This window comes from Pristis pectinata, chromosome 19 (assembly GCF_009764475.1).
Source record: "Pristis pectinata isolate sPriPec2 chromosome 19, sPriPec2.1.pri, whole genome shotgun sequence".
Taxonomy (NCBI): Eukaryota; Metazoa; Chordata; class Chondrichthyes; order Rhinopristiformes; family Pristidae; genus Pristis; species Pristis pectinata.
Window position 1 is genome coordinate 41,776,467 of NC_067423.1, and position 18,986 is coordinate 41,795,452.

Here is an 18,986-nt window from a genome sequence, read left to right on the forward strand (position 1 = left end):
CTGCATCTTCCGAACTACTCCCAGAAACTCCTGCTATTGCTGCTCTGCCGTCATCCCTGCTAGGGTCCCCTTCCAGTCAACTTTGGCCAGCTCCTCTCTCATGCCTCTGAAGTTGCCTTTACTCAACTGTAATACTGATACATCTGATTTTAGCGTGTCCTTCTCGAACTGCAGTGTGAATTCTATCATATTATGATCACTGCCTCCTAAGGGTTCCTTTATCTTAAGCTCCCCAATCAAATCTGGTTCATTGCACAATACCAAATCCAGAATTGCCTTTTCCCCAGTGGGCTCGACCACAAGCTGCTCTAAAAAGCCACCTCATAGGCGTTCTCCAAATTCCTTCTCTTGGGATCCAGTACCAACCTGATCTTTCCAATCTACCTGCATATTGAAATCCCCCATGACAACCGTAACATTGCCCTTTTTACACATCTTTTCTATCTGCTGTTGTAGTTTGTACCCCACGTCCTGGCTACTATTTGGAGTTTCTTGCAGTTTCTTAACTCAACACACAAGGATTCTACATCATCAGATCCTATGTCCCTTTCTTGCTAAGGATTTGATTTCATTTTTCACCAACAGAGCTACCCCACCCCCTCTGCCCACCTGCCTGTCATTTCGATAGGATGAGTATCCTTGGATGTTTAGCTCCCAGCTGTGATCTTCTTTCAACCACGACTCTGATGCCCACGACGTCATACCTGCCAATTTCTAACTGCGTTATAGGCTCATCCACCTTATTTCATATACTGTGTGCTTTCAAATAAAACACCTTCAGTCCTGTATTCACCACCTTTCTTCACAAATTTGTCTCCATGTTGCCTGAAGTTAAATTCTTATCCCTTTCTAAACTTTTTGTCTTATTCTTTATTCTGGAGACTTCAGTGACCTCCTGCACTCTCCTCTTTTACTTTATCCATACGTTTCTAATCTGTTGAACCCATCTCCCTACTATTTAGTTTAAAGCCCTGCCTACAGCTTAATCATGTGATTTGCCAGGACCCTGGTCCCAGCATGGTTCAGGTGGAGCCCGCCCCATCGGAACAGCTCTGTCCTTCCCCAGTACTGGTTCCAATTTCTCAGGTAGCAATCCAGAGATTATCGCCTTTTTGGTTCTGCTTTTTAATTTAGTCCCTAGCTGTTCAAATTCCCTCAGCAGAACTTGTTCTACCTGCGTCACTGGTACTCACATGGACCACAACAACTGGATCTTTCCCCTCCCATTCCAAATTCCTCTGCAGGTCAGATGAGATGTCCCGAACTCGGGCACCAGGCAGGCAACACAGCCTTCAGGACTCTCGATCCTTACGACAGAGAATTGTGCCTATTCCCCTGACTATACTATCCCCAAATACAAATACATTTCTCTTCTCTGCCCCCTCTTGAATTGCTCCCTGAACCACGGTGTCATGGTTTGGTTGCCCATCCTTCCGACAGCCCCCACTCTCATCCGCACAGGGAGCAAGAATCTCAGACCTGCTGGACAAGCTCAAGGACAGAGGCTCCTCTAGCACTACCTCTTGGATCCCCCTACCTGCCTCACTCACAGTCACACCCTCTTGTCCTTGACCACAGACCGAATTTGAAGTAGTTAATCTAATGGGTGTGACTGCCTTCTGAAACACAGCGCCCAGGTAACTCTCCCCCTCCCTAACGCGTCGCAGTGTTTGAAGCTCAGATTCCAGATCATCAACTTTGAGCCCGAGTTCCTTGAACAACCAACCTTTGCTGCAGATGTGGTCACCAGGAACCACAGTGGGGTCCACCAGCTCCCACATCATGCAGCTACAACACATCACCTGATCCTGCATCCCTACTTTATTTAATTAGTTCCCCATTATATGTTCCTCTTTTATCTGATTGTAAGGGACCTATTTTGGTCCTCACTAATCTTTTTCACTTCACACACCTGTAGAAGCTTTTGCAGTCATTTTTCATGTCCTCTGCAAGCTAACTCTATTTTCCCCTTCCTAGTCAATCCCTTTGAATTCTAAACTTCTCCCAAATCTCATGTTTGCTCCCTTTTCCAGTCTTTTATATTTCTCTTCTTTGGTCTAACACTCTCCATAATTTCTTTTGAAATCCATTGTTGAGCCATATCTCCTGTTTTGTTTTTATTCCAGACAGGAATGAACAATTGTTGTCATTTATCCATGCATCCTTTAAATATTTGCCGTTGCTCTCCACTGTCAGTCCTTTAAGTAATGTTCCCCTGCCTATCATGGCCAACTCACACCTCATTGGTTCCTTTATTTAGATTCAGGAGCCTAGTCCCAGAATCTACCCTTTCACTCTCCATCTTAATGAAGAATTCTGTCATGTTCTAATGGCTGTTACGCAGGAGATACCACCCAACTGGATTATTCACTAATCCTTTCTCTTTAGTCCAGGATAGTTCCCTCTCTGGTCGGTTTCTCCCCCTATTGCTCCAAAAAGCCACCATGAAATGTATTCCACAAATTCCTCACCTACACTATTATTGCTGATCGTTAGTTTGGTTTTCCCAATCTATACCTAATAGCCTGGTGGCAAATTCTGCGCCAAGGCCAAGCTGTCCTGAGTTCTTTTAAAATCTTTACTGTTTAAGGGAGGAAAGACCTTAATCCCCAAGAGTCTGGGCTGAATTTGAACCCAAGACCTAGAGGGGAAAGGTCACCCATTTTCATCAGACATTCCCTATTTGTAAGTCCTTTAAGGAAATGAACAATAAAAATACAGTACAAAGGAAACTGTAAGAAAGATATGTACTCAGTCTGTGCTGGAAGATAATGGACAACTAGAAGTGCTGTTGAGATTTGCTACATGAAGCAGCAATCATATCCACATTCTAATTAACAATCCTGCTTTGCTTGGGTCTGACTTCTGCTCATGAAGTGGCAAATTTGCAAATTCTGCTTGCGATCCTTCCTGGATTGGTGCCAGCTATAGTTCAGACACTTTAGAGATATTGAAAGTACAAAAATTGATCAGTCTTGTCTATTGTGTGGGTGTGGGAACTACAGAAAGCCTGTCAGGTGGAAATTACCCAGGTGAACAAATACAAGGGTCCCCAGGTTACAGAAGACCTGACTTACAGAAAGCAACTTCGTGTAAACTCTCCCAGACTCTGCTCTAGGGTACAGGACTCAAACCTCTTCACCAGGAAATTATGCAGAAATCACCACAGAAAAAGCCAATGCCTTCTCGAAACTCTCTTTCGGGTAAGATCAAACGTTACAAACCCCGAGCCACCTCTCGTTAGCGCACACTTTCTTTTATTAAACCACTGGTAGTTTTCTCGCTGATTAGCAGATCAGCTCCCTTTTACTCAACCTGGGCTGCATTCAGACAAACATTAATCATGGTTCACTTGCTGGTAACAACTCCTGTAAATCCTAGATTTCCCCAGTCTGCTCTTTGCAAATCGGTCCCTAAGGGCTGTTTAGGTTAAAGATTACTATTCCCGGGGAAATTGTTTGTTTCCAACTTAGGGAAAACTCAGTTTACAGATAGTTCTCAGGAACGGAACCCTTAAATATCTTGTTAGTTGTACAGGGGGTCCCTGGGTTACAGGGACCCCCTGTACAACTAACAGAAGATACTTAAGTTGGATCACCACTCTCAGGGCAATTAACTGCAGACAACAGATGTTGGTCTTATAACGCTCACACTTTGAGATATCTTTAAACTATAAAACTATATTGCTTTTAGAATGCTAAATGGAATATTTATCGGTAAATGTGTGTCTTTTTGCCCAAGTCTATTAACAACAAGGGTAGTGTAATATAAACTAAGTATTTCCCCTGCAAGAATTCTAGGCTTTGTTTCATCCTTACTCAACTTTTAGTGTCCACTAAAAGTAAACTGGACTATAAGATCAGTTCAGTATCGCCTTCTGTGTAGTCCACTTTATGTATTAAACTGTCCATTTGATGCATATATGACAAATAATTAAAAATCTAGGAGAGTCACATTTGATCTTGGAACTTTATTGCCTTGTGTGAATAGCATGAAAGAAAGTGTAGACATATAATTGTAAATACATAAGTTTTTGTTTTACACTGAATACCAGATCTAGATTTCTGCATTGTACGTTGCCATCATGGTGTCTGTAGAATAGCAGCAAACAGTTTAGGGATTATTGGGTCTATTTAGGGTTGGCAAGATGTAACAAGTGGTATGCTGGGGTCCTGATTTTTTTTTTACAATTGTGCAGAAAGACTTGCTTGAAAGCAACGTTGCTAAATTTGCTGATAACACCAAGATAAGCAGGCAAATTGTGAAGAGGACACAAGGGGACATAGATAAGTTACATGAGTGGTGGGCAAAGATCTGGCACGTGGAATAGAATCTGGAAAAATGTGAAGCTGTCCATTTTGGGAGGAAAATTTCAAAAACATTATCTAAATGGTGGGAGATTACAGAAGGGCCTTAGAAATATACAGGCACCACAAGTAATTAGGAAAGCTAACTGCGTTGCTGTTTATTGGGAGGGGATTTGAATGCAGAAGTAGGGAGGTTATATTTCAGTTATATAGGCACTGGTAAGGCCGCATCTGCACCAGTGTGTACAATATTGGTTTCCTTGTATAAGGAAGGATGTAACTTTATTGGAGATCAGAGAAAATTTGTCACACTAGTACCTGGAATGAGGAAAGGTTGGACAGGCTAGATTTGTATATGCTGGAGTTTAGAAGAGTGAGAGGTGATTTGATTGAAACCTAAAAGATTCTGAAGGGTCTTGACGGGGTGGATGTGGGGAGAATGTTTCCTCCTGTGGGTGAATCTAACACTGGGGGAATCACTGTTTAAAATGAAAGGTTGCTCATTCAAGATGGCGATGAGGTGACATCATTTTCTTTCAGAGGGTTGTGAGTCTTTGGAACTCCACAAAGAAGCAGGGTCTTGGAATGTTTTCAAGGTAGGGCTTGGTAGAGTCTTGATAAGTAAGGGGGCAAAAGGTTACTGGGGATAGTCAGGAATGTAGAGTTGTGGTTGTAATGTTATTGAATGCCCATGCAGGCTTCAGGAACCAAGTGACTCCTCCTCTTCAGATGTACAACTAGCTGTTTGCTGTTGAGCTAATGCTGCCGGAGGCATCACCAAATTATCAGAAGTATGGGAATGTGGAAGTGTACAGACTGAAACTTTGTCTGGTTTCATCTTCTACACATCCAGCTGCTGGTGAAATGTAGAGTTTCATTTTTTTTTCCCACAACTGTTCTTTTGGCATTGCAGATGGACCAGAGGCACTGGGCAATGACTTGCTTCCAGCCTTGAAACCCTCAGAGAAAACTGTTATAAAGATCAAAGATCAGGATCCAGTCCCAGAAGAGCAGGTAAGAACATGTTTACACTGCCTCATTTCCTGAGGGTAGGCGGCCCATTGCACTGCAGTTGCTACATCAGGAGTTCACCGGAAATCCTATTTGTGTTGCACTTCCGGTGTGGTTCCAATATGGAGCTGTAGCATCTCCGAGAAAATCCCTGGCTATTGTTCATAATCATGTGAAATTTTAGGAAATGGCTTTTTTTATTCAGATCCAACAATAGATGAAAGTGATAATGTGATATTGTAAATTCTATGTTGATCTCTTGCTTTTGTTGGAGTCTTTTTTTAAAAAAAAAGGATTAAAACCTCATTCCCCAGGAACTTGGCCAGATACACAACTAAATTGTATTCCTTGTACTCCACTATTTAAGTACAAAATATTTGGAAATGTACTATTTCTTTGTCCACCAGTTGTCAGGTTGGTAGGGCAATCAGTCTTTAAGGCACCCTTGTCAAGTTGTATGAATCTAAAGCTTTTCCCTACTGATTGAAAGTTGTGTCAATTTGCAGTGCAAGTTGTGTGCCAGTCCAAACTCTTAAACTTCTACCCTGTTTTTTTTATATAGCTTTTTAAAACTGGTGAAAGTTAAAGTGGTTTGAAACCAACCAGAGGAAGGGATGAAAAAAATTGGCATCAGAAATGTTAGTTCACAGTAACATATCTGAGCATGGAATCTGACAACAACTTTTGTTATCATAGAGCATTACCGTGCAGAAACGGGCTCTTTTTGCCCAGCTACGTTAATCTCATCGTCTCGTATTCGGAGAAAATTTTAAAACAGATTAAACTTGCTATTTTGCGTGATCAAAATTCTCTAAATGTACTGTTGTACAATTGTAAGCATAAGCCAACTTTTTTTTTTACCTAATAGGTTTGTTTATGTTTATCACACAGTAAATTAGCTTTGAAATCAGAATATATACTTCTGCTGGTCTATTTGAAATTACCTTGTTTAGATGCAGCAGATTGGTGGTTCCCTTGATTTCTTTTGTGCGCAGGAACTTGAGGCTTATGTAGAAGAATCTGACTCGGATGGAGACTTCAGAAGTGGTGTCTATAACTGCTTGTCGCCAGCAGAGCGAGAAAAGGAGAAGCGAGAGAGGGAGGAGTCCAGGAGAGTGCTTCAGGAACTGAAGAGTGTGCTGGGACTCAAGGCGTCTGAATTGGAGAGGCAGAAGTGGAAGCAACTTCTTTTCAATGACCAAGGTGAGCCACAGGATTAAGTATGGTAGGTGAGTTTAGTTTCTGTAGACATTTTTCTGGATCTCAATGCTGGCTTTGGGCAGCAAAGTTTGATTTTCTCATGGATCCCTGCACTGGTTTTGGGCTGACATCAGTCCCAGGAGGAGGAGGAATTGTCAGCATGGCAGGAAACCCAAGCATAGTCGGGAGGTGCTAAAGTTGTAGGTGTGACATGGAGGAAGGAGGTCGCCTGGGCCAAGCCTTTGTCATTAAATGGATTTTGTTTGAGTCGCTGGGGTTTAAAGCGGCAGATATCTTATGCCTGCAGTACTTCCTAAGAGTGGATGTTTTGATATGAAGCACATTGGTGGCATAGCTGGTAGAACCACTGTCTCTCAGTGCCAGCGACCCAGATTCAATCCTGACATCCGCTGCTGTCTGTGTGGAGTTCAACAGGTTCTCCCTGTGAACGCATGGGTTTCCCCTGGGTGCTCTGGTTTCCCACATTGCAAAGACGTGCAAATTGGTAGGTCAATTGGTGGTTGTAAGTTGCCCCTAATATGTAGGTGAGTGGTAGAGTGTGGGGAGAATAATAAAACTGGAATCACTGCGGGATTAATGTAAATGGGTGATTGATGGTCGACACTGACTCGGAGGTCCGAAGGGCCTGTTTCTATGCTATGTGACTCGATGCAGCAGTTAGTACCGCTGCTGTACAGTTCCTGAGACCAGCTTCAATCCTGATCTCTGGTGCTGTCTGTGTGGAGTTTGCACGTCTCCCTGTGACTGTGTGGGTTTCCCCTGGGTGCTCTGGTTTCCTCCCACATCCCAAATGTGCTGCTAAGTTGATTGGCTGCTGTACAGTAGCCCCAGTGTAAGTGGGGGGGCAGGAGAATCATTGGGGGAGTTGATGGGCATGTGCCAGAGGGTGGAGCACAGGGAAATAAGTAGGGAATGGGACAGATGGGACTGATCTGAGAACTGACGTGGGCGCGATGGTCCAAATAGCCTCCTATGTCAGAAGGAAATGACTGGACAACCAAAGATTCTGGTGACAACCTGTGCATCATTATTGCTGCTGACTGCAGAGCCAATCTTTGGCCTCCAAGTCAAAGTAATTTGTAAATAGTTTTTAAATCTTAATACCAGAGATATCTAAAGCTCTTAAAACCTCTCAGACTTTGAGAGGGAGAAGTTGCGCTTGGATCCTCTTCCATAACCTGGGCATTTCTTCTGCCATTCATGATTTGCCACTGCTGTTCTGTGCTTCTGCTCATCTTTAAGGACAGAATTGTATTGTCCCCTATCTAACCCGTCAGCTCTGGCTATGGACAGTTCTGCCCTGCAGAATTTGACATAGTTTGCCAAGTCTAAGTCTGTTTCTCTCACTTCTGCATCTTCAATTCGGCATACAATCCTGTCACAGATTAATGAATGCCTCGGTCCCTGAAGTTACAATTTGCAGCTGGCACCTTCAGCTTGGTCACAGATATGCTGCCCTTCTCCCCTTTTGCTTGACGTGTCCTGAAATCTTGCATCTGCCCAGTGTTTCATTGCATGGAGTGTTGCAGTGATTCTCAAAAGTTTTGAGAACCCCTTCCATTAGAAGGTCTGATTGTCCGATAGAGCTCTCTGCTTCAGTGACCAACCAGATACAACAGCATCTTCACTTTTGTTTGCTCTTGATTATCTGTTATAAGCTCAATATAGAGAAGAAATTCCTCGTTCCATTCCAGCCACTCATTTGGCAAGTAACTTGCCTCAAAGCCCAGCCATTGACGCGGCTTTATGTAGCCCAGGGCCACACCAAGCAGTGCATCCCGGCAATAGCGTGGGCTCAATAAGCCAAACGCCCTCCTGTAACAGCGGACATCATGTGAAACGATAATAAATAAATGTATGAAGAAATAGAAAATATAACACAGTACCTGCCACTTACCTGTTCCTGAAACCTGACCGTTAATTCTAAAGGCCACTACAAAACAAGCATAAAAGCTCAGCATTCTTTTTTAAACTAGCCCTTTGAAGAAAAGCTTTCCCACTCCCCCATCTCAGGGAAAACTGGACACATCACCTCCCCTGCCTCTGCGGCATCAGCTTTATTTGGGAATCCCTTCAGTTCACACACAAGAGTAAAATCTAGAGAAGAGACGAGCAGAGGGTTGGTAGTTTGACAGCCCACCATGTCTGTAACAGCTCTTTAACAGAACTCTTTCAAGTTGCATTTAGTTCCAGTGACAGATGTATCCAGGCTGTTCCCTGATGCTGAGCACTTGCATCTCTTGGGAGCTATGAAGCAGGCAGACAGTAGAGGGAGTCTGGTCCTTACCTGCAGAATTCAGCTGCAGCTTCTGTCCCACTCCCCCAGCTCTTCAGAGTAAACGTGAATGACGTATTGGTCACTCTTTTATCAGTAGTTGTGGCTGTGTTGGGGATTGCAGCAAAATTGGCACCATGTCCCAATGTCAAATAGAACAGACAACTTTCATTTCAGGTACAGCAAGTCGTGTACAGTGTGGGTCTGTAGGTAACCTGCACCATGGAAAGTTGAAGATATTGTTGCAGTAGGCTGCTAAACCATCAACATCCTGTCTGAGTCAGTGGAAGGGGAGGCACCAGGAGAATGACTGCTAGACTGGCAAGTAGATAAAGGGTTAAAATGAGGAAAAAGTCACCAAGAAAGGAAATGTTGTCAATGGTATCAAGACCTATTTGAGAAGTGGTTTCCACACAGTGAGTGAGGGACTGGGAGGGCTTGTCATCGCCGCCGGCCAAAGGGAAACAGACAGAGCAGACTCAATGGTTCCAGAACACCCGGATCAGTAACGGGTCCGTGTTTCCTACCTCGGGAACACCGGGATCGGTAATGGGTCTGGTGTTCCCTGCCTCGGGAACACTGGGATTGGTAATGGGCCCGGTGTTTCCTGCCTCGGGAACACCAAAATCGGTAACGGGTCTGGTGTTCCCTGCCTCGGGAACACCGGGATCAGTAACGGGTCTGGTGTTCCCTGCCTCGGGAACACTGGGATGGTAATGGGTCTGGTGTTCCCTGCCTGGGAACACCGGTATCGGTAACAGGTCTGGTATTCCCTACCTCGGGAACACTGAGATCGCTAATGGGTCTGGTGTTCCCTGCCTCAGGAACACTGGGATCGGTAATGGGTCTGGTGTTGCCTGCCTCGGGAACACCAAAATCGGTAACGGGTCTGGTGTTTCCTGCCTCGAGAACACCGGGATCGGTAACGGGTCTGGTGTTTCCTGCCTCGAGAACACCGGGATCGGTAACGGGTCTGGTGTTCCCTGCCTCAGGAACACCGGGATCGGTAACAGGTCTGGTGTTCCCTGCCTCAGGAACACCAAAATCGGTAACGGGTCTGGTGTTTCCTGCCTCGAGAACACCGGGATCGGTAATGGGTCTGGTGTTCCCTGCCTCAGGAACACCGGGATCGGTAACGGGTCTGGTGTTCCCGGCCTCGGGAACACTGGGATCGGTAACGACCCTGTTGTTCCCCCACTTCTGAAGACTGGAATCAGTGATGTGCCTGGTGAAGCCCAGCTCTGAAACACGGGGATCATCGATGGGCCCTGCGTACACCTACTCTGGGAAGCCAGGATCTAATTCCTCTTCCTACCGCTGTCTTTTCTGTGGGTGTCCCTGCAGGGATGTCGGTAATTAACACCAGTAAAGAGTTGTCACAGGTGAATAAAACAGCTGCATTCTCTGGGGTTAACGTTATAAAATAACCAAGTATGAGATAATTATAAAGTGCCATCTTTTAATTAATCTATTTACTGTAGTTTAATCATGTCACATCTCAAATTTATTTTATAGCTGCCCTGAAAACACTTCCATCTCTGGACCTGGCACAGTTAATGAGAGAGCCAGTGGCACCTGAGGACATGGATGAAAATGACCAAGGCTGTGGTGGGCACTTGCAGGAGGTGGACCTCGGTCAACTAGGTACCTTCACAGATGGCCAGGAATGCTGCAGAGTGATGGGATCAGAATCCACTGATGTACATTTGAACAGTACCAGCGGAAGCACCATCCTTAGTGGTGTTACCAGAGTCAGTAATGCAGACGGCAGCTTAGATTGCTGCTCGGACACCACGGACAGCCCTAAAGAAAAACAAGAAAATCTGCAGTCGGTGTATCCCCAACAGCAGCAGGCAGCTGTAAGACAGAGACTGGCAGAGAGGCACGGGCCAGCCTCCCTGCACCTAACCTCGGCTCTGGCAGCACAAGCTGTTGCTCGGTCGCACACCTTTGCCAGCTTTCAAGAGCAGACTTTTGGAGATGACGATGATGACGAGGGCGAGGATGAGGGAGGAGAGAGGCACAGTGATGTTAGAAATGAAGACACTGAAATTTGAGCTCTGTACTTGGTAAACAATGATTATAACCTGATATTTATTTATAACTTTAAAGACAGAATGATGTGATGCAGAAAGTACAAAACAGCAGCAACGTGCTTGTTCCTTATGGTGTGAATTTTCATTGTGAACCCTGTGTGAACACAATTCCATTGCCATTGGAACAACGATTGATGTCACCCACAGCCATTTCCATTATTTCTTGTGCCTGAATGCACTGGGGTCTGGTGCAAAGGCTTTGGGCCATGGATTCTGGTGAGGTCAGGGAGAAATCCTTCAGACTAATGTAAAAGTCTTGAATACCCTACGTAATGCCTACTGACACTCAGTGCCTCTTATCTTACCAAGCTGCACCATTGTTGCTGATTATGTGGCCATTGAAAGAAATGCAGCGTATTCAATCAGTTGGTGTCTAAACTTCTCTAAAATTAGTGCGATAGTTACTGGACTAGGTGTCCAGACTCCCACACTAATAACCCAAAAGCGCAAGTTTAAATCCCACTTCCAAATTTGAAAGTTTTAATTCGATATTTAAAAGCCTTGAAAATAAAAATCTGGCGTCAGTGAAAGTCGCAAAATCCCATTTCCCATGAAGGAAGGAAATGGCTACCCTTCCCTGTAGCTCCAGTTCCACACCAACCCTGTCCTGGCCGGTGAGCTTTACAGCCCAAGAATGAAGTTGAAGATGAGGTCACTACACTCGCTTGTTCTTCCCACCAACACAGAGGCAGCGAATCTGACCCTTTGCAAAATAAATAGTCCATTAACCTCCAGAGTCAGCAATCTGCATTTATTGATTTTAAACACAAAGGCCTAGATATTCATTGGCTCAGGGGTGTCTGGTACAATCCACTATTTATAAAATGAGTTACAAAAAACCTAATTTGATAAACAAAAAAACTGCAGATGCTGGAAATCTGAAACAATACGGAAAATGCTGGAAATACCCAACAGGTCAGGCAGTATCCATAGAGAGTGAAATAGAACTAACGTATTGGGCCAATTCCTGGCTCTGAAAGGTCATAGTCAGAAAATAAACAAGTTTTAAGTATCAGTGAAGAGCTGTGGGGTGGGGGTGGACTGGGATTGGGGAGGAGAACAGAGGAGATGTCTGCGATAGCGTGGAAACCAAGCGAGACTGACGCAAATAATGTTCCAAGTAAGAGAGGGTGCAAAGGCTTGTTAATTGCTTAAAAGACAGCGATAAAACAAAACCCAGCGGTGCAAGCCTCTCTCTTCATTTCTGCAAACAATAACTTATTTTAAGAGACATTTGAATGTATACTAGTGCCCGCCAGGTCACTAATTGACTCGTCTCAGCTGGAGGAGGTGTTAACAGGAGGTGAATGAAGTCAGAGGAGAGGAAACAAACCAGCTGGAACTGTGGGATATAAAACTGCATGCTGGAAATTTGAAACGAAAGAGACTTCAGGATTTACCCAGCAAATCAGGCTGTATTTGTGGAGAAGAATCAAGTTAACGTTACAGGTTGTTGATCTTTAAAATAACCAGCCTTTCCAGTTTGGTTTTCGTTTCTCTCTCCACAGATGCTGCCTGACCTACTGAGCGTTCGCAGCATTTACTGTTTTTGTTTCAATGAACTCGGGTTGTTTACCCACTTCACGTTTCCACCGGGTGCTCCAGTTTCCTTCCATGCCCCAAAGAAGTTGGTAGTTAATTGGTCACTGTAGACCACTCCTGGTGTGTAGCTGAGTGGTAGAATCTGGGGGAGTTGATGAGAATGTGGGTGGAATGAAGAATGGTATTAATGTAGAATTAGTGTAAAGGTGTGGTTGATGGTCAGAGAGGACTCAGTGGGTTGAGGAGCCTGTTTGTGTGCTGTATTTCTCCACGACTCTCCGTAGAATGTGCTCCCTTGTGTTGTGAAATCAAATTTTTATTTTGATCCATATTCAGTGGCTGCAGTCAAGTACTCTTTTAAACTAGTCTTAAGAATTTTCCTCACAATACAAAAGCACAAACACTAATGTTCTTCAGAATTATGTGGATGAATGTTTCTTAAATGCTGCGTGGGGAGTCTGCTTGGAACTGCTTTCCCAGTGAGTGGATTAATAAATTAACCTTTAATTGCAGATTTCTGTTTGTTCAAAAGGGGTTATAATCCCACTGAATGCAGTGTTGTTTAAAGTTCTAACTTGTGATATCTACTTATTCACCCTCCCCAACTAAATTGGTTAATGAAAGTTGAAACGGCTTTTAATCATTAAAGATGCTCCTCGGCCAACTTTAGATATTAGGGTTTTAAAGGGTTTGATAACTCATCTGACCCATCGTGATTTGTTAAAATGAATATAATGCTGTGCAGATTGCAGATTGTTTTCATAACGTGTCAGTCTGGTGTCAAAGTGAATTACACAGTGAGATGTATGGAGCCATAACTAAGCAGAGTGTCCCCTCCCCACACCCTCTTCCAATCCATATAATGTGGTGGCTACTGAACCAAGAATTATGACCAGTGTTTGGAAAGGTATCACTACTGAACTTAATATTCACTTGACATCAGGCATAAAATAAATCAATCCTGAATATACTCCAATGAAGTCTATTGGAAAGTATGTCTCTAAGTACATTCATATATATGTGTGTGTGTGTAGTGAGGAAGCAGGAGTGGGTTGGTGGTGAGGGCCATAGAAGCATTCAAATTTTGTTCTATATTGAGCTGATATGGGTAAATTAGTGACTTGGTGGGCACTGGTATACATTCAAATGTCTCAGAATCAGATTTATTATCACTGACTTAAATGACATGAAATTGTTGTTTTGCGGCAGCAGTACAGTGCAAAGACATTATTTCTATAAATTACAAAATAAATAGTGCAAAAAGAAAGGAATAATGAGTCAGTCATGGACTGTTCAGAAATCTGATGGCAGAGGGGAAGAAGCTGCTCCTGAATCGTTGACTTTAGATCTTCAGGTTCCGGTACCTCCTCACCGTTGGTGGTAACAAGAAGAGGGCATGTCCCGGATGGTGAGGGTCCTTAGTGATGGATGCCACCTTCCTGAAGCGCCACCTGCTGAAGATGTTCTCAGTGGTGGGGAGGGTTGTGCCTATGGTGAAGTTATTGTTTGCAGAAATGGTGAGAGATTTTTTCTGCTGGTTTTGTTAACTGCTGTCATTTATTCACGTCCTCCCAATTTCCATAACTCTCTGAAGTATTGCGCTTGTCTGACAGCCCCATCCATACCGACTTCTGGCTCCCTGTCCTCAATGGACACATTTCTAAAACTGTCCTTGTCTGCCAATTCCTCTCTCCTGTGAACTTCACTCCTACACCCTCTCCCTACCCACTGCTTCTGAGAATTCTCCCGCCTGTTTTTCACTCTCCCCCAGGTTCACTTACTGAAACTCCTGATCATGATGTAAATTTCTGCTCAATTATCTGAGCAGCATCTTGAACCAAGGTAATCGGTGATCTCATTGTCTGCTCCAGTGCCACCTCTGCCTTCAAGTCAGAAAGGTGGCAAGTTCACAGGCAAGAGTACAAAATCCAGCCCAGCATACACAGCAGGCTTGCTGCAAAGCAGGATAGCCATCTTTCAGATGACATTCAACCAAGGTGCCTTCAGGATGCATCTAGAAGATCCCACAGCACTACTTAGACTAGTATCCTGGCCAACATTTACTTAACCACTCAAAATTAGGCTGGGGTCAGTTTATTAATGCTATCCTCATTACAATGCTTATTGTACGTCAGAAGTTGCCCATGAACTGTAAAGCACTTTGAGACGTTCTAATGTCCTGCAGGATGCTCTGCAAATGTTCATTATTGTTGTGGTAAATGATTTTGTGTAAATCCCTTTGCACTGCAAGAATTTTGTGGAGGTCAGAGTCAAAGTAGCCTCAAATTAATCCTAGAGGAAAGTTGAAGGGAAATAAAGATTGCTATTTAATACACAGTTGGGTGTAATCACTACTTATTTCTTTCAGTACACTGTGCAGTGCCCACTGATTGCAGGGTCTGTGAGTGTGGACTTTGGTAAGGTAAGGTCAATGGTGTAATTTTTTTAAAATAGTAATTAAGATGGGCAGGTGATGTGTTCCAGCTGTAGTATGTGGAAGTCGACAGCATCCATTGTGATTCACTGCAACCACCTCTAAAGCAAGTGTCTGCAGACTGAGGAACTTCAGCTCAGCTGATGAGCTGAATCTGAGATGTGGAAACTGCAATCCCTCAGGGTAGGTGAAACTTACCTGAACAGTTGTTCCAGGAGGCAGTCACATAAGTACACCATAAATGGTCAGCCAAGAGGGACTGGAAACTGTGGCTATAATTATGAACACTCATCAAGAAGAGTGGTCCAATTGTGGCTGACAAGTTAAAGGGATATTAAGGGAGAAGGTGTGTAATATTGCCAAAAAGAGCAGGAAACCTAAGGTTTGGTACATTTTGAGAAGTCATGTAAGAACAACACAATGGAGCAGCACAGGAGCTGTGAGACAGTGGCTCTAGTGACACAGATTTGATCCAGACCTTTGGTGCTGTCTTTGTGGAGTCTGCACCTTCTTCCTGTGACTACCTGGGTTCCCCGTGGGTGCTCGAGTTACCTCCCCATGTCACCAAGATGTGCTGGTGGATTAATTACCTGGGGCGAATTGCTTCTTGGTGTAGGTGCTTGGCAGGACAATCTGGGTGCAGTTGATGGGCATGTGAGAGAAAATAAGTTACTGGGAAATAAGTGGGGAACAGGATTGATGGGAGTGCTCCAAGTGCCAGCATTGACACATCAGGCTGAATGACCTTTTGTGTCATAAGGCAGCATGAACGGAGGATCAAGGAATTGAAAAGGGAAAGTAGAATAGGATAGGAATCTACAATAAACATAACAGGATATGTTGGAGTTCATTGTGTCCCAGAGATCAAAGGGTCTAGAGAGAATGGGGAACTAAATGCAGCATTAGTTAGAAAACAGTATTGGAAAAATTAATGAAAGCTGAAAAATCCTGAGGACCTGCAAATGTTTTGAAAGAGGTGGAAGTGGGGAAATGGTCATCATTTTCCAAAATTCCAAAGATTCTAGAATGGGTGTTTCTGCAGTTTGAAAGGTGGCGAATGTAAATACGCTCTGTAAAAGGAAGGGAGAAAATGGGGAACTACAGACCGATTAGCCTGACATCAGTTGGGAAAATGCTGGATGCTATTACTGAGGAAGTGGTAACAGGACACTTAAAAGAAAATAATAGGATTGGGATTGGCAGCTGGACTTACGAAAGGGAAGGCGACTTTGGTAAATCTGTCATTCTTCTGTTGAGGTTGTACTATCTGAGCAGAAACCAGTCGATGTGATATATTTGGATCTTTTTAAGGCCTTCAATAAGGGGGCACGTAAGAGGTTATTAAAACAATACCAAGGTTAATGAACTGGTGTGGATGAGGATCGTTTCTAAGACAGAAAAAGAGTAGAAATCAGTGGGTTGTTAGCTGGAGTTCCAGAATCTATACCAGTGAGGTGACCAAGAGTAATATATCCAGATTTTCTTATTACACAAAGTTGGTTGGCACTCTTAGCTTGTCCTGAAGGAAGGATATAGATAAGTGAATAAGGGTAGATATGGCAGGTAGAATATGAAAATAGAAAATGGTAGTAAAATAGAAGGGCTGCATTGTTTTAAATGGTGAAAGATTGAAAGATGTTGATGTTCAGAGGGACCTGGGAGTCTTTGTACATGAGCTGCTGGAAGTTAACATACAGGTACAACATGCAGTTGGGAAGCAAATCATCCATTGGCTTTTACTGCAAGAGGATTTGAGTACAAAAGTAAAGGTGTCTCACAGTAATTACAATGGGTCCTAGTGAGACTGCGCCTGAACTGTTGTGTACCGGTCTGGTTTCCCTACCTAAGGAAAATGATATGTGTACTTGAGAGAATACAGTGAAGGTTCCTTGGCTGGGAGGTTTGTCTTGTGAGAAGAGATTAAGCTGACTGGGACTACATACTGGAATTTACAAGAATGATGGATGATCCCACTGAAACACAAAATTCTTAAGGCACTTGACAGAGTAGGGGCAGGGTTGAGGTTTGCACTGTGTAGGGTAGCCAGAGGTAGGAGATCGCAGTATCCAAATTGGTGTTAGGAGAAGGCAGTGGAGGCTTAGTCACTAAGTATCTACAAGGCAGAGGTCAATGGACTTTGAGGGATATGGGGTTAGCACAGTAAAATAGCATTGAGGTAAAATGTCAGCCATGATCTCCCTGAATGGTGGAGCAGGAGTGAGGGGTAAGTGGGGCTCTTGATTCTATCTGGGACACAATAATTGTGGTAACTGCAGGAATTATTGAGGTCCAGACATCCAAACACAACAGCCCCGGTCTTCTGTGTTTATTCACTTAACTGGTATGCAAATTTCTACAGATGTACAGTGGAGAGCATTCTGACTGGTTGCATCACCGCCTGGTATGGAAGCTCCAATGTGCAGGATCAAAAGAGGCTGCAGAGGGTTGTAGACTCAGCCAGCTCCATCACGGACACAACCTTCCCTGCCATTGAGGACATCTTTAAGAGGTGGCAGCTCAAAAAAGCAGCATCCATCATTAAGGACCCTCACCACCCAGGACATGCCCCCTTCTCATCACTACCATCAGGGAGAAGGTACAGGAGCCCAAAGATCCACACTCAACGTTTTAGGAACAGCTTCTTCCCATCCGCCAGCAGATTTCTGAATGGCCCAGGAACACTAACTCATTATTCCTCTTTTGTACTATTTATTTATTTTTGTAACTTGTAATTTTTATGTCTTGCAGTGTACTGCTGCCGCAAAAGATTTCACGACATACGTCAGTGATAATAAACCTGATACTGATGGTGGGTGTCTCCCAAGGAGTTTCAGCCAAGTAACAACCCAAGGGCACTGGTGAACTTCTCGTGGAGTCCAGTGGGAGATCACGGGCTTCACCGGATTTCCCAGCACCTGAACAGGGAAATGTTCCTGGTGCCTACCTGGTACAACACCACAGGCTTGGTGAAATCATTGAGGTTGCAAGTGGCTGTGCAAAGAACAGTAATTGGTTCATTTGTGTTTGATTTAATCGGTTGGTTTAAATATGATTAACTTTTTAATTGCTTGTGAGTGTTTTTGGTGTTTTAATATTTTTCAAAATGTTGAAAATAGGGTTAGATTTTAACAGTATTGGTATTTGACAATTGTGTGAGAGTGTTTGGATGTCTTTGACATCAGGGTCTCATTGGCTGGCGAGGTATTGCCCCCATGGTGGACCTGTCCAATCAGCAGGGCTGAAGGTTGTTCCCCGGGACCACTGACAGAACGAGCATTCCTTGAGGGGTGGTGGCTGGTGAGCTGGAAGAGGACATTGAGGTTGTTCACTTGTCCTTCCAGTGCATTTGAAGGGATGTGCAGAGGCAGCATTGGTTGTAGTTTATGGTGTCTGTTGTAGGAATCCAAGTCTCAGAAGCACAGAGGAAGGCAGGGATCACTGCTGCCCAGTAGATGATGAGTTTTATGCCAGGTCTGAGATCTTGAAGCCTGTGTATACATTGAGGCTCGTGAACCATGATTTTTGTGTGTATGGTTTTAGTGAGGAGGATGCCTGCCTTCAGCTGGGGGTGTAGCTCTGAGGCAATAATGTGTTCTTGGATGTTGTGGAGTTCACTAAATGAGACAGATCTCTACTATCTAAAGAGGGAGTAGTAAAATCTTCCATGATTCTGGTGCATCCCCATACATTTCGCATTTTGCACACTGTTCTGATCTGGGAAACACGACAGCCTATCTGTACACAGCACCAAAAGGATAAACACCAGATGAGCTTCCTTGGAAATTTTGATTGAAGGATAAGTATTGGTCAGGAAACCAGAAATAGTCCCCTTACTCCTCCTGGAACTAGTGCCAGGGATTCTTTTGTGACCAGCTGAGAGTGTGGTTTGGGCCTCAGTTTAATAATCAGTTGAATGTGGAGCAGATTTGACTCTTATTATGCAAAATGAAATGGAACGCACAGCCTTGGAGGAGACTGCACTGCGACTGTGCTGGATTAGGGATGAATGGCTTGTCCCAAGCTGCAGTTAATAGCTTTGACCTGAAGGAAAAAAATACACACTAAATTAAAAGTCAGGGGGATGTAGTGTTATCTTTTAT

The 18,986-nt window shown here is 43.9% G+C and overlaps 1 protein-coding gene across 1 annotated transcript in view; it reads left to right on the forward strand.

Moving 5' to 3' along the window:
* vezt (vezatin, adherens junctions transmembrane protein) overlaps nt 1-14,761 on the forward strand; it is an 89,488-nt gene extending 74,727 nt beyond the window's left edge. The window contains exons 10-12 of the mRNA XM_052034117.1: nt 5,221-5,321; nt 6,314-6,521; nt 10,330-14,761. Of these exons, the coding sequence (XP_051890077.1) occupies nt 5,221-5,321; nt 6,314-6,521; nt 10,330-10,871 (851 nt within the window). The 3' untranslated portion in view covers nt 10,872-14,761. The remainder of the gene's footprint in view (nt 1-5,220; nt 5,322-6,313; nt 6,522-10,329) is intronic.
* Nucleotides 14,762-18,986: the final 4,225 nt, after the last annotated feature.